This window comes from Artibeus jamaicensis, unplaced genomic scaffold (genome assembly GCF_021234435.1).
Source record: "Artibeus jamaicensis isolate MK-2021 breed Jamaican fruit bat unplaced genomic scaffold, CSHL_Jam_final contig_525, whole genome shotgun sequence".
Taxonomy (NCBI): Eukaryota; Metazoa; Chordata; class Mammalia; order Chiroptera; family Phyllostomidae; genus Artibeus; species Artibeus jamaicensis.
Genome location: NW_026521874.1, coordinates 6,826,940 through 6,840,010, shown reverse-complemented (window position 1 = coordinate 6,840,010; position 13,071 = coordinate 6,826,940). Strand labels below are relative to the sequence as shown.

General features: G+C 50.7%; 1 protein-coding gene across 6 annotated transcripts in view; it reads left to right on the top strand.

Moving 5' to 3' along the window:
- Positions 1–13,071, top strand: part of TBX5 (T-box transcription factor 5) — a 79,355-nt gene that overhangs the window by 51,970 nt on the left and 14,314 nt on the right. For all 6 annotated transcript variants that reach the window (XM_053669603.1, XM_053669599.1, XM_053669598.1 and 3 more), the window contains exon 7: positions 4,083–4,174. In XM_053669603.1, the coding sequence (XP_053525578.1) occupies positions 4,083–4,174 (92 nt within the window). The remainder of the gene's footprint in view (positions 1–4,082; positions 4,175–13,071) is intronic.

Genomic DNA, 13,071 nt, shown 5'->3' with positions numbered 1-13,071 from the left:
CGGACCCCGGCACAGAGCGAGCACAGTGTGCCAGTGACGATTCCATTGGCTGACTCGGTAACCGATCAATTTACTCACAGGGCGACTGCATCCAAAACTCGGCCTCTGGAAAACTTTTTGCTACCCTGACTGTTTTAGACTCTGAAAGACTGAGATTTTTCAATAAGTTCCTATTCCTGTGGTTGTAAAACCGCAAAAGGTTAGTCTCCGGGACTCAGTTCGTTCACCGATCGTGTCTGTTAGTCCAGTTTCAGGACCATTCGCCCCTCGTTGCTTTGGCCGAGTGAGCAGGGAAAGAAAAATGGTCCATGTGATTTGGTTGCCGGGGCAGTTTGGGAAAAGAGGGGCCACCCCTTTTGGGGGTGGGTCGGAGGGGCTCGATTGTTGACCACGGTCTCCACCTGGGTGCCAGGACCAGGGGGAGGCAGGTACGACGGGGCAGAGTCCCCGGCTGACGCTGCCTTCACTCCCTGGTGAGCCACGGTCTGCTAATGGCACAGGGTATTTCCCTCGGCCCAGCTGCGGTCCGAGGCTGGATTTGGGAGTTATTTCCCCAGATGGCCGACAGCTTGAAAAAGATATTTAAAAACACGAATCTTCCCCAGCGACGTTTGCTCCGTGAAACAGGTTTTTGTGAGGTTTTCACTGGAGTTGTCAGCAGCTCTGGGAGCGACCCCTAGAAATATTTAGGTGTTAAAAAAAGGTCACGTGGGCATTTCATTTCCCTGCTCTCGCAACAATGGCTGTGTATGCGGCGAGCATGGCTATCCCCCGATATTAACTTGCTCTACCATTAAAAGGCATTTTCCTCCCACTTAAATCATTGTGTAAGGAGCCTGTATTTATGAGGTATGAGCTTTCTGGTTGGGACCAGGAAATGAACCCCTAATAGAGAGACATAATTAAGATTTTTGGCCCTCGTGAGGGTTTTTTCTTTCTTTCTTTTTTTTTTCAAAAGCAAGAATTCACAACAATTATTCTCATTAATTTTTACAACCTCTGTCTCACTGGTTGGAGCTGGCATTTATATTCGTATTTTCCCCCCCTCCCCCCCCCCCCCGGATATCCGGTTTTAAGCTCTCGGCCCAGAGAGTCCACTGGCATGACCCGGTGGGAGTCTGTTTCAGGGGCGCGCCTTTGGGTAGAACTCAGACATCACAGTGTATATTGGCTTGTGTGTTTGTGTGTCCGTAAAAGGGAGCAAGCTGACACACAGCCTGTGAGAAGGGAGGCTCAAGGACAGGATTATTGCATGGACTGAAATAAAGAAGGCATTTTTATTATGGAATAAGAGGGACATTTTCACCTACAGCTAAGCTGGCATGGTCACATTTCTCCAGGGTAATTCTTACGCCCCACAGGCATCTATACGCAGTTTCCAAAGCAAGACACATGCCAGATCAATACACCTAAGTGCCTGTACAGCAGATCATGCTTACCTTGTACGATCATATTTCTGGAAGCTATGGTGGTAAGGGCAAGAATTAGGTAGAAGTAAACTGAGGAGCAAGAAGTGGTTTGAGCTTTCATCTGATAAAATACACAAAATCCACCCTGTTCTTTTCTTCCTCGGGTAACATTTTTGTCCTGGGCTCTTGGTAGAAGAGGAACCTCGTGGGCTGGGTGTTAATTCAGACCTGACGCCACAGTCCGGTTTATCTGCAGTTTTCTCAGGGTCTGGCTTCAGGGACTGCAGGGGATGGGGACAGGGGAGTGGGTCAAGACCGCCTTTTCTAATTTGATCTTCAAGGATCTAATTTGTACTGAGCTTTGAGAACCCGCCCCCCACCTCTTTTAAAACAAATGGTTAATGGTCAAGCTGGTTGCATTTTACGGGAGAAAACTTGAGTGGGAAAGAAAGCCCCATTAGGTGATGGGCGTTTATACTCACCATAGAACTGGACTCAAGAGTGCAAGCTTTAAAGACCATTTTTAAAGGGGGTCTTTGTCGACTTTTTGGCTCATTCTGAAGTCAAGTTGAAATCAGAAAGCTGCAGGAATGGGTACAATTTTTTAAAAACTGAGGGAGGAGGGAATGTGGATACACATAAACACCCATACACACAGGGCAAAAGTAGTTTATAATTGTGAGTACACAGCGCACAGAGTTTATACTTGTCTTATGATTTATTAATTATTGTATCATGTTCCATTACAAACAACTGTAAACCTACTTTTGCCCCCTCCTGTGTTAGAAAAATTTTCAATGGATTTTTTTTTTTTTACAGCAGTATTAGGTTCCCAGGAAAGTTGAGCGGGAGGGTGCACAGATGTTCTACCTGCCCCTCCCCCACCGCCACCCACAGCCTCCCCCACGATCAGCACCCACCAGGCGGGACCCTGGTCACAATCAGTGGACCGACACTGACACATCACAGTCACCCTAAGTCCAGTCTACCCTCGGTGGCATCCGTCCTGGGGGTTTGGATGGAGGTTCAATGACACGCGTCCCCATTCCAGCCGCATACAGAACAGTGTCACTGGCCTGAAACCCCCCTGCTGCGCCCTCCCCCCCTCTCGTCCTGCCCACCGCTCACCTTCCCACAGTCTCCACACTCTTGTCTCTTCTAAAGTGTCCCATGATCGCAGCCGTGGGACACGTTTTGTAAGTGCGATATTTACATAATTTTTCATCAGGAACACACGCACCTGCGTGTATATATATAGAGTAATTTTGTGCTTATTCTAGAGTGTTGGGGGCAGAAGACCCTAATAAGCCATCCCTGTTAGAAAACAGAACGTACCAGAATGCCTGCCCCCAAAGGGACAAATTAGAGGGCAGCCTCATTAATTACCCGCAGTACAGAGTTCCTGAAGGTCCAGACCCATACTCCTGGGGGTAGGTGAGATGATGGGGGGCGGTTACTTGACTGTGATGGAACCCCAGCAGCTTGTTTTCTCTTGATGAATCTTTCCATCGGACAATCAGGGAGACAGGCTCAGTTTAGTCAGTGCGGCTGTGTTACATTCTGTTCTGAAGGTGTCTGATCTCCCCACCTTGGGACAAAGGCAAAGCAGGCCCTGGCGTTCCGAGCTCTCAGTGGGCACCAGGAGAGAGAATTTGATATCACTGTTTCCTTTGTATTGAATAGCAAGTGATTCTGGCTTGACATACAGAGAAGCGATACAGCGCTTTGTACAAAATGCATTTAAGTACAAGGGGATTAGATGTAAGTAGGAAGATTAAGTGGACCAGTGCACAGGTGCCATGGAGAGAGGACAATGACGGTGAAGGTGAGCCCTGAGTGACCGAGCCCCGAGGGGTGCCGCCTTGGAGTCTGTAGAGTTATGCGATGTAGGAAAATGTAATTGGCACACAGTTTTTAGGAAGGAATTCTGGCGCAGGCTCTACAGAAGCCCTCTCTCATCTGTACCTGTTGCTGCTCACTCACACTGACAGAATATGTTCATGGTTGAGATGAAAGTTCTGGGCCTTGCACCAAAGACCCTGTTCTATTGCTATATTTTGTACCTGGCAACAAAAATACCCAAGAAAAAATTAAAGAGGTTTGGAAGCTGTTGGACAGCCATTATATATGTTCTACTTCTATCTGTTGGTGTTTATTTAATTAGACACCATTTTCCACCTGAGCTAGCGAAGGCTCTCTGTGAAACCATGATGTGAACCTGAAACGAGGCATCGGGACTTGGAAAGCGACGGTCAGGCCCTCCCGAATGGAGGTTGTGACGCCGCTGGGGAGTGTGACGTCACCTGCCCACATGCTCCACTTTCCAAAGGGGAGGTGGGGACCCACCGACGGGGCCGAGTTGGTGTCTGGCACACAAAATGCTATGATGAAAGTCAACGGCAATAACAAATCGCTAGAATGATACAAGATATGACTTTAATCAATGGGCACATTGAACCCAGGTTTTTTTCTCTGTTCCTAAGTAGTCTGATCTAGCACATTATTTTTTTCAAAGCTTTGGCCTGACTCGATTGATGGGTCTCAGTGACAGTACTGTCTTAATTTGCATGTCCCCCCTCCTTTTTTTTCTGGCTGCCGAAGCCTGCGCGTTTCTGCAACACAGCCTGAGCTCGTGCCTCGAGGTTCTGTAAACCAACTCTCTCCTCCCTGCAGATCACCCAGTTGAAGATTGAGAATAACCCTTTCGCCAAAGGATTCCGGGGCAGCGACGACATGGAACTTCACAGAATGTCAAGGATGCAAAGGTAAGAAAGTGGGTTCGTGGGCACCCCAAAGAGCCCAGGGGAGCCGACCCTCCCCCCGGCCCACCAGGTACAGGGAAACGGGGCCCCGTGAGCAAACCAGAAAACGGAGAGCGAGCCTCCCTGAGCCCCACTTTCTCTCACCCTGCTGTGGGGTTTCCTGTCTCAGGCAAAGCTGCAAAGTGTGTCCCAGAAGTGTGGGGCGGGAGGTCCAGGACAATGTCACCCCTCATCTGCCAGGGGGACAGAAGCTGCGCTCGTCTCCTCTTCCTTTGCTGTCCCTCTCTTTCCAGTGAAGTCCCCTCTCTTTCTTCCCATAAGGTCACTGCCGCTGAGTGATTTTTTTGTCTGGCAACAGCTCTCTTGGTAAATGAAAAGGGGAAGTTAATGGCTTGGTTTTCTGGGGGTGAAATATAGACAAACTTGCCACCACGCGGTGTTCAGGGCACCGGGGGGATTGGGAGGTGGTGATAAAGATTGCTCCCTATTTTTACATATCCCGTGGTCACAGGTGCTGATATGATGAATGGCAGGGGCTGGAGCAAATGTCTACAGTGGGAATTTGGTCTGATTTCAAGGGATTGTACAAGCATTGCCAATTTTGTCAAACACTCTCTCCACCTCTTGATATGCTTCCAAAATAAGTTACCATATGGCAAGAGAATTAGAAATACATCTTGATCCCTCTGACCAAAAGTTCTTTTCTTTTTTTCCTTCCTCCCCTTTAGGTGGGTTTCAGGTTTCAAAATAAAATGAGGTCACTTAGGAAGCTTTTCCTTTTTCCTTATCCTTTCTGGAAGACAGAGAAAGGGAGAATCAGGCAGATGGGACAGACATGCTTGTTCAAAGAAGATGAGAGAGAGAGAGAGAGAGAGAGAGAGAGAGAGAGAGAGAGAGAGAGAGAGAGAGAGAGTCCCAGCTCTGTGGTGGTAGCATCGGCTTTGGAAATAAATGCATGCTGTGGAAATGGTTTTCAGATAGCAGGCTTACCACTTCTAATTTTACACACTTTAAAAAACTAAAGGGCAAAAGGTGAAGGGGACTAAGAGGCACAAATTTCCAGTTACCAAAGCAGTAAGTTATGGCGGGTGTAAGGTTCACCATGGGGGCTATTGTCAGAAATAGTGTGATAACTTGCGTGACGGTGACCGGGCTTAGTGTGGGGATCCCTTCATCAGGTGTGTTAGTATTGACTATCGTACACCTGAAACTAATATAATATTGAACATGAACTATATTTTAGTAGAAATAAAGACATCATCCTCAGGTGTACACGCATATACCACACTCATGCATTCTTTCGGTCATAATTGGTTTTCTTCATAACTGTGGATTAGTAAGATGTTTTTGTGGCTAAAAGAGCCAAGTTCTTAAATTATTATTTAAAAAAATTTGGCGTTCGGCCTGCATTTTGAAACTGGAGTTAGATTTCGTCTGTGGCCAGTGAAAAAGCTGACAACAAATAACACATAAAGGGAAGCGCGGTCTAACCCTCTGTGGCCCTGGGCTCAAGGGCCAAGTTCGTGTTTCTGTCGTGTTCAGACTTCCAGTCCGGTCTGACCGTTACCTGCCGTTCGGGCAGCTTAGCCATCGACAGGGCCTCCGCTCCTGCAGGTGACGGTCCAGGTTGTGTAGCGGGGCCCGGACACAGTCACCAGTTCTAGCTTGCAAGGAAGAGCTTCGCCCAGCCCCCACTGCTTCCCTCCTTCCCACAGAGCCGAGAGCAGACGGGGTCATGGCTTTAAGGTGCTGCGAATCACCCCTCAGACTTCACCCGTTACCAGGTCCTGCTGATTCTGCTTTCTCATCTCAGAATTCAGTTTTCTTTCTCCTTCCAGCCCGTCTATTCTCTTTTTTAAAAATATTTTATTTATTTTTAAGGAGAGGGGAGAGGAGAAAGGAGAGAAAGAGAGAGAGAGAGGGAGAGAGAGAGAGAGAAACATCAACGTGTGGTTGCCTCTTACGTGCCGCTAAGTGGGGAACCTGGCCCGCCACCCGGGCTGCTGTCCTGACCGGGACTCAAACCGGTGACCTTTTAGTTCTCAGGCTGGCGCTCAGTCCGCTGAGCCACACCAGCCAGGGCCAGCCTGTGTCTTCTAATCACCACCATCCCCGCCTGACTTCAGTCCAGTTCCCTTCCAGGACATTCTCCAGGCAGCCGCTAAAGACATCTTTGCAAACCACAAATCAGAGAAGGCTACTCCACACCTAGAACACTCCAAGCCTGTTGCTTTCAATATAAAGCCCAGACTCCTACACGTGATGGACTACGCCCCACCCCTCAGAGTGGCCACGCCCTCTAGTCCTGCCCCTCATCAGTGCCTCCCACCTGCTTCGACCACGTTCGAAACTCACCGTAATTCTTTCTGTGATTTTTGGCCCTGGGAACGCATTTGGTCTGCCTCAGGCGTTGTCCCCCCCGTCCTGCACTTGGCCATTCCCTGCCCATCACTAGGGTCACCTTGTAGCTTTTCTTTCTTCCAAGAAGCTTCCTCCAGCCACACACTGCGCACATAGTCTTGTCTGCTCCCGGGACCCGTAGCTGCCCTCCAGGGTCAGGCTTGGGCCCTGCACTTTGGAAGCTGATTGGACAGACGTTACACACGGAGACGCACGTGGGAGGTCCACGAGTTTAAAAGCTCAGGTGTCAGTGATCCTGGGGGCTCGCCCCCGAAGTTCTAAACACAGTGATTAGGCCTTTAGGCAGCTGACTCTGCTCTGGTCAGAATTGGCTGTTCTAACCACCCCCTTGTTGTGGATGGGAGAGTTTGATCAGGTGACTTTCGCGGGTGGGCCCTGCAGGAGGGAGAGGGCAGCTGGGCGCTCAGTAATTGACAGGCAGGATCAAACCGCCCGGCCTGAGAGCCACGTGTGTCTTCCGGGCTGTGTCAGGAGCTGCACTGAGGAACGAGAGGGCTAGCCAGGGGCCAGGTGGGGAGTGTGAGCCGGCTCCTTTGCCCAGTTCCCTGGAGGTGGCTCAGGGGAAGGACAGCAAACCAAGTCGAGTGGCTCCAAAAGAAAACTTGGGGGTCAGACACACCTGGGTGCAGTCCTTCCTCTGCCTGTGACCTTAGGCCAATGATTTGACCTCACAGAGCCTCAGATTCCTCATGTGTACAATGGGCATAAATAAATGTAGCTTCCGCTTTCCAGGGCTCTAAAGGAAGGATGTGAGGGAGCTTGGTGCCAATCCAGGCTCCATACAATGTATCCGATTTGGGGAGAGACTCCCCATGACTCCCGGTTGCGGCTCCCATTCCAAATTTATTCTGGGCTGTGGTCCCACTCCCAGGTTGCAGCAGGTAGTGACAAGTGTCCCCGGGAAGGTGGCTGTCCAGAGTTGGCTGCGATAACAGTCGGGCTGGAACGGCAGGCTCACTGTTAATCTTCTAATCCTGTTTCCTGTTCGACTCACACCCGGTGACAGCTGCTGGGGAGAAAATCGGGAGGGGTGAGGTTTCCTCTCAGCCCGGCCGCTGGAAGGAGGGCCGCGCGTCCACGCGAAGTCAGCCCACGGGAGCCACTTTTGGAGCAGCTCGGCCCGCGTCTGGGCACTCACCCCACCTCTCTCTCTCCACCTGCCTCTCCGTGTTTGGAAAACTGCAGAGGGTGTCTTAGTGAGCGTCCAACACTCATTTATAGTTTCCAGTTACAACTGCCGATGATAAAAATCAGAGAGCATGAAACATTGTTCAAGGATTTAAAATCATTTAAAATTCCTGCCTCTGGCAGACTGATTACAATAGGCACCAAGGTTATTTCTCAAGGTCAATCTGTGGCTTAAAAAACGTCGACTCCTAGAAACCATTGTATCCCGAACTGCAGCCCCCCTACCCCAGTGACGAAGTAAATAGACTGAGCAGGTGCACAGAAAGGCACGTAGACTGATTTCATAGACATTATTGCTCAGGGTGAGAGTAAGTTCAAAGGAAGGAAGGCAGGGGGAAAGGAATGAACTGAAGGCTGATTATTTAAAGAAAACTGGTAGCTGCAGAGTGGTAGAGCTGGTATCAAGGTTTGGCAGACATTGTCAGGGGGACATGCAGACTGACAGACGTTGGGAAGATGCACCAGTGTTTCATCCTGAGTGGAAAGGTGTGGGAGCTTCACGTGTGTTGGGAATGATCTAGACTCTGAGTTTCACAGAGCTTTGCTTTCTTTGCACTTTGTGGCAGTCTCTAAGATGTGCTCCGACAAGTTCTGAACTTCCGAGGAGTCAAAGATGCCAGGGCTGGTGGGGGTGGGGGGTAGGGGTGGACAGACAAATGCCTTTGTGGAGAGAAGGGCACTAGGCTTTGTAGGAAGAAGCAGATTTGAATCTGTTGGGAAGAAGGGTTTCCTGGGTTGGAGCAGAGAAGATGTGGGCAGGGAGCTAGAGGCCTTGGGGTGTAAAGTAGGGGTCAGAGTCTGAAACTCTCTGAAAGCCACCTGGAATGGCACTATGCCAGGGTGACCCTGGCGTTCTACAAATAGAAGGGACCACAGGAGACAGCTTCTGGTCTAGCCTTCCAGACCCTTTTGCAGGACAGTAAACCGAGGTGCAGGGATTCACTCATTATGTAGTTTTGGGTCTGCTGATTTGTTATTCAGCTAACATGCATTTATTAAGTTCCTACTGCATGCTGGACACTGGGGTGCAAAGGTGAATCAACAGGCTGGGGACCAGGCTCCATAGCTGGAGAAGCAGGCTTTGGCGTTGGGGTCCAGGTTACCATGCGGAGTAGCTCCAGGATCCCTGAATCCACTGAGCCTGTAATTCCTCACCTGTAAGATGGGGGTAGTTATGGAACCTGCCCGCAGGCCTGTTGCATGGGTGAAATGAGATAACGTGTGTGTTCTGACTGCTGTTACTACCTAAGAAAAGACTCCCAAGCTTTAGTTGAACTGGCCGGCAAGGCCTGGGCTGTAAGTTCTGCCATCCGGGACAGCCAAAGCTCCAGAGACCACGTCTCTGCAATGCATTTATGGCCACTAAAGGGACGAGAAAGTATAGGCTACCCCAGTCCACCCGTGAAGAGCTCAGAGGCCATCAAAGTATGGCAGATTTCCTCCAATCTGCTGGCCCTTGGGAGTGTCTGTAAATGTTACTCACGGTGGAAAGACCAGGTGTGGCTCATGTAGGAGGTGAAGCAAGACATAACAGGGACACACTTTTGTTTTGTTCATGATTTGTGAATTGGGAACTTGGCAGGGACTCATCTGGGAGGTTCTCGCTTGCAGCCAGATGTCAGTAGGGCTGCCAGGTGTCCGGAAGCTTGTCAAAGCTGGGCATGCAGGATGGCACCCTTCCATGACCCACTGTTGAGTCTGGCTTTCAGCTGGGACCTCAGCTGGGCTGCCACCTGGAACCCATGCACGGGGCCCATCCAGCATGGTGGGCTCAAGGGAGTTGGGCTCCTTTGCGGCTGGCTGCCCGGCTGCCCCTGAGAGAGGCAGGCAGAAGCCGCGTGGCCTTTGCTCACGTGTAGTCACTTCCATTGCATTCTGCTCATTGAACAGTCCCAGGGACTCACTTCGATGGGCCCAGCCAGATTCGAGGGGGAGGTGTAGTGAGCCCTCCGCTAGCTAGAACGAGAGTCGTAACACTGTCCCAGTAGGCATGGGAGCCCTCAGCATGGTGTCTGCCCAGAGCGACGCTGGACCAATGTCAAGTGTGAGATAGGGTCTGTGGCCTTGCAAAGCCAGAGGCCAGGTTGCCTTGCCCAGGTTCACATGGTTGGTCAAGGTGCAGAGAGAGGCCTGGCAGTGGGCCTGGCTTCTTTAAGTGGAGCGAACCCCCTTCCGCCCCTGGTCCTCCTGTAATAAAGCCCAGAATAGGAACAAGCAGCAGGCGCTTCCCACTTTGCCTCGTGTGCAGTGGCCATGAGCAGTGCCCGGCCTGTCTGCCACGCACTGTCTTCGTGGAACATTCCAGGGGACTAGTAGATACTGGCCGTGTCCCTCAGGATTGGGTGGTGGCTTCGGAGGTCCTCACGGAAGAACCGAGGTCGCCTCTGCTTCTTTCATCTCTGTGTGGGCACCTGATGCACGGGCGGGAAGTGGTCTCTGGGACAGGTACCCCCAGAGATTAGATAGGAGAGCTTGGAGCCCACGGTGCCCCAGCTAGACCGAATAGGTTGACTGGTCACTCTGGGTCCAGGGGCACCTCTGCTAACCCACATTGGAAATGGGTCGTTCTCCCCAATTTCCGTGATGCTTATACTCACCTCCTCCCTCGGGGTCTCAGACCCCTGAACATTCAAGTCAAGCAAGGGACTCGATGAAAAACTCAATGTACAAGGACAAAAAATATCAAACAACTTCACAGGCTTCATGGGACCCCTAAAAGGTGACAGTTCATCCAAGGGAGCCCTCCCTCCTTCTCCAGCCCTTCCTTCTTGATTTTAAACCCATGTTCGCTCCTCACCTCCGAGGGTCATTTTCAAACGGCAGCCTTAGCGCTCTGGTATTGTCCTGCGCATGCTACTAGGTATCCAACCCGAAGGCCCAGGTGATGAGGAGCGATTTCCAGCACAATTCTGGAGAGGGCCCTGGCTCCCCACTTCCCGCTGTATTTTTGTCTAGCCACATGGCTTCCCCCAGGGAAGCGTCGGTTTATATAAGACAAGAGGGCCTTGTGTTTGGGAAGCAGAGCCGGCCTCCGTTGTGAAATAGGTTTGTCCCAAGGGGTCCCATTGGCTCACGGTTATCCCGAGGATATGCAGCCTCGGAGCAGTCTGCCTCCCCTTTCCTGTTTGTCTGCACCCTTGTCCCCACCTGTCTTCTCCCTGCCCCCCCTGCCCAAAAGCACCTGCTCTTCAGGGACACTGGCTGGGGGCAGATCACTCACTCATCCATGTCAAAACCGTGTTCCTCACACTTTGGGCAGATGAGATGTCACAATTGCCTAGGGTTGGGGGAGGGGGCTTATTTTAAAAAGCAGGTCTCTGGGTCCCGCCCTCAGAGGTTCAGTCAGTGGCCCGAGGGAGGGGCCAGACACTGCCCTTGGACAGGTCTCTGATGGCGGTGTCCCCTGGTCAGACCAGGATAATCCTGGGGCCCTGACCAAATGAGCAAAGACACACAGGTAGTATGTGACCTTGTTTTCTGAAAATAGAGCCCCTGTGCTGTTTTGGGGAAAGGGACCCTGTTCTCTACTTAGTGCTCCACTCTGGTGGGGCATTAGAAGTGCCTGGTGTGCACTCCAAGGTTTTGTTATGAAACGGGTAAGACTTCCAGAAAACATGGGAGAATTGTACAGTGAGCACACACATGCCCCCTGCTTAGGTCCTTCAGTTACTATTTGGCCATGTGTTTGGTCTATCACACGTCCGTTTACCAGTCCATCCACCCACCCTCCCATCCATCCATCATCTACCCACCAACCCATCCATCTACCTACCAGTCCATCCATCCACCTTTTTTCTGATACATTTCAAACGAAGTTGTAGACATGAGTGCATTCCACCCTTATGCACTTCAGCGTGTTAATCGTGAACTAGGATTCAGTTGTTTATGATTCTTCGGGTAAAATTTACATACGACGAAAGACCCAAATCTCCAGTGCACCATTCCCTTTTGACAAATGCACATGCCTGGCAGGACCCAAGCCTCTGTCATCTAGGACATTCTCCCACCCCCACTTCCGCCCCATCCAGTGAATCCCTGCCTCCACCGCCCACAGCAGTCAGTGTTCTGATTTCCTTTCACTACAGGCTAGTTCTGTCTGTCACAGGATTGAGTGTACATTGAATCATTCAGCATGTACTCTGTTGTATAAGGAGTCTTGGGGAGCTTTCAAAACTCCTGCTGTCCAGGCTGCATGGAAGGAAAACAAAGACCGGAGTCTCTTGGAGGAGGCGGCTGGACTGGGGAGTCACCATTTAGAAGGAGAGTTCCCAGGCGATCACAGGACACAGTCTCAGTTGAAGCCCACTCCCCGGAGAGATTTCCCCACCCCTGCCCCTCCCCACTCTGCGCCCGGTTTCTCCTCTACCCCATCCCAGTGATGAACGTGCCCACATTAGGAAAGTTTTTTTTGGAGACCTATTCCCTTCTAGGTGTTCTTTTTTTCTTGGTCTTTTTTTTCCCCATGAGGACAGGCAGATGTTTGGATCGGCAGTCAGAACATTTGGCATTCCCGCAGGGCTGTTGCTTTGGGGTGACTTTGCCAAGGTCACCATTTGCCCTGAAGGGTCACCAAGAAGTCCTTGACTTACCTCTGCATGTGATTCCTGTCGGAGCAGAGGAGGCCCCAACACAGTGCCCTTGAGCACAGGAAGCAGTTTGATTGAGGTCAGTTAGACGTGGGCCCTCTGGCCTTGCGGCGTCCAGAAGGACCAAGGCTTAGCCTCCGACCACTCCCTTCCACCTTCCCTCCAAAATCACAGAAAGAAACTATTAAAACTAAACATTGTTAAATGTTCGAAAACTGTTAGTTTTATGGGACGGAACTAAAATATCGAGCTTCTCAATTCAGTGCAAGGGACCAGGCAACACTATTCCACGTCCTGGTACCATGAGCCCGTCGGAAGTTCACTTCGCATGGACGTTTCTGTCTGTAGCTTCACATCTAACTTCTACTTTGGGGGATCTCGACTGTTGATATGGGACATGGGTCTTACTGCTCCGTTTTGCAAGGGGAGAAACTGAGGCAAAGGGACATGTCATGAAATGATCCACGGAGCTGGCCTGGGACTTTCCCTGTGACTTCAGAGCCAGCTCTGTAGTGTCACCGCAAAGTTTTTTTTTTTTTTAAATCTAAGCCCCCTTCTGAGTAGCGGACACCATTATGGACCACTCCCTAGAAAACTGACAAGCTCTAAATATCTGATAACTGGTGATAATTGATGGTGTGGGGGATGTTCGTAGACCACTGGAACGTCCCTTGTAAGAGAAGAACTTCTGCTTCAAAATATAAT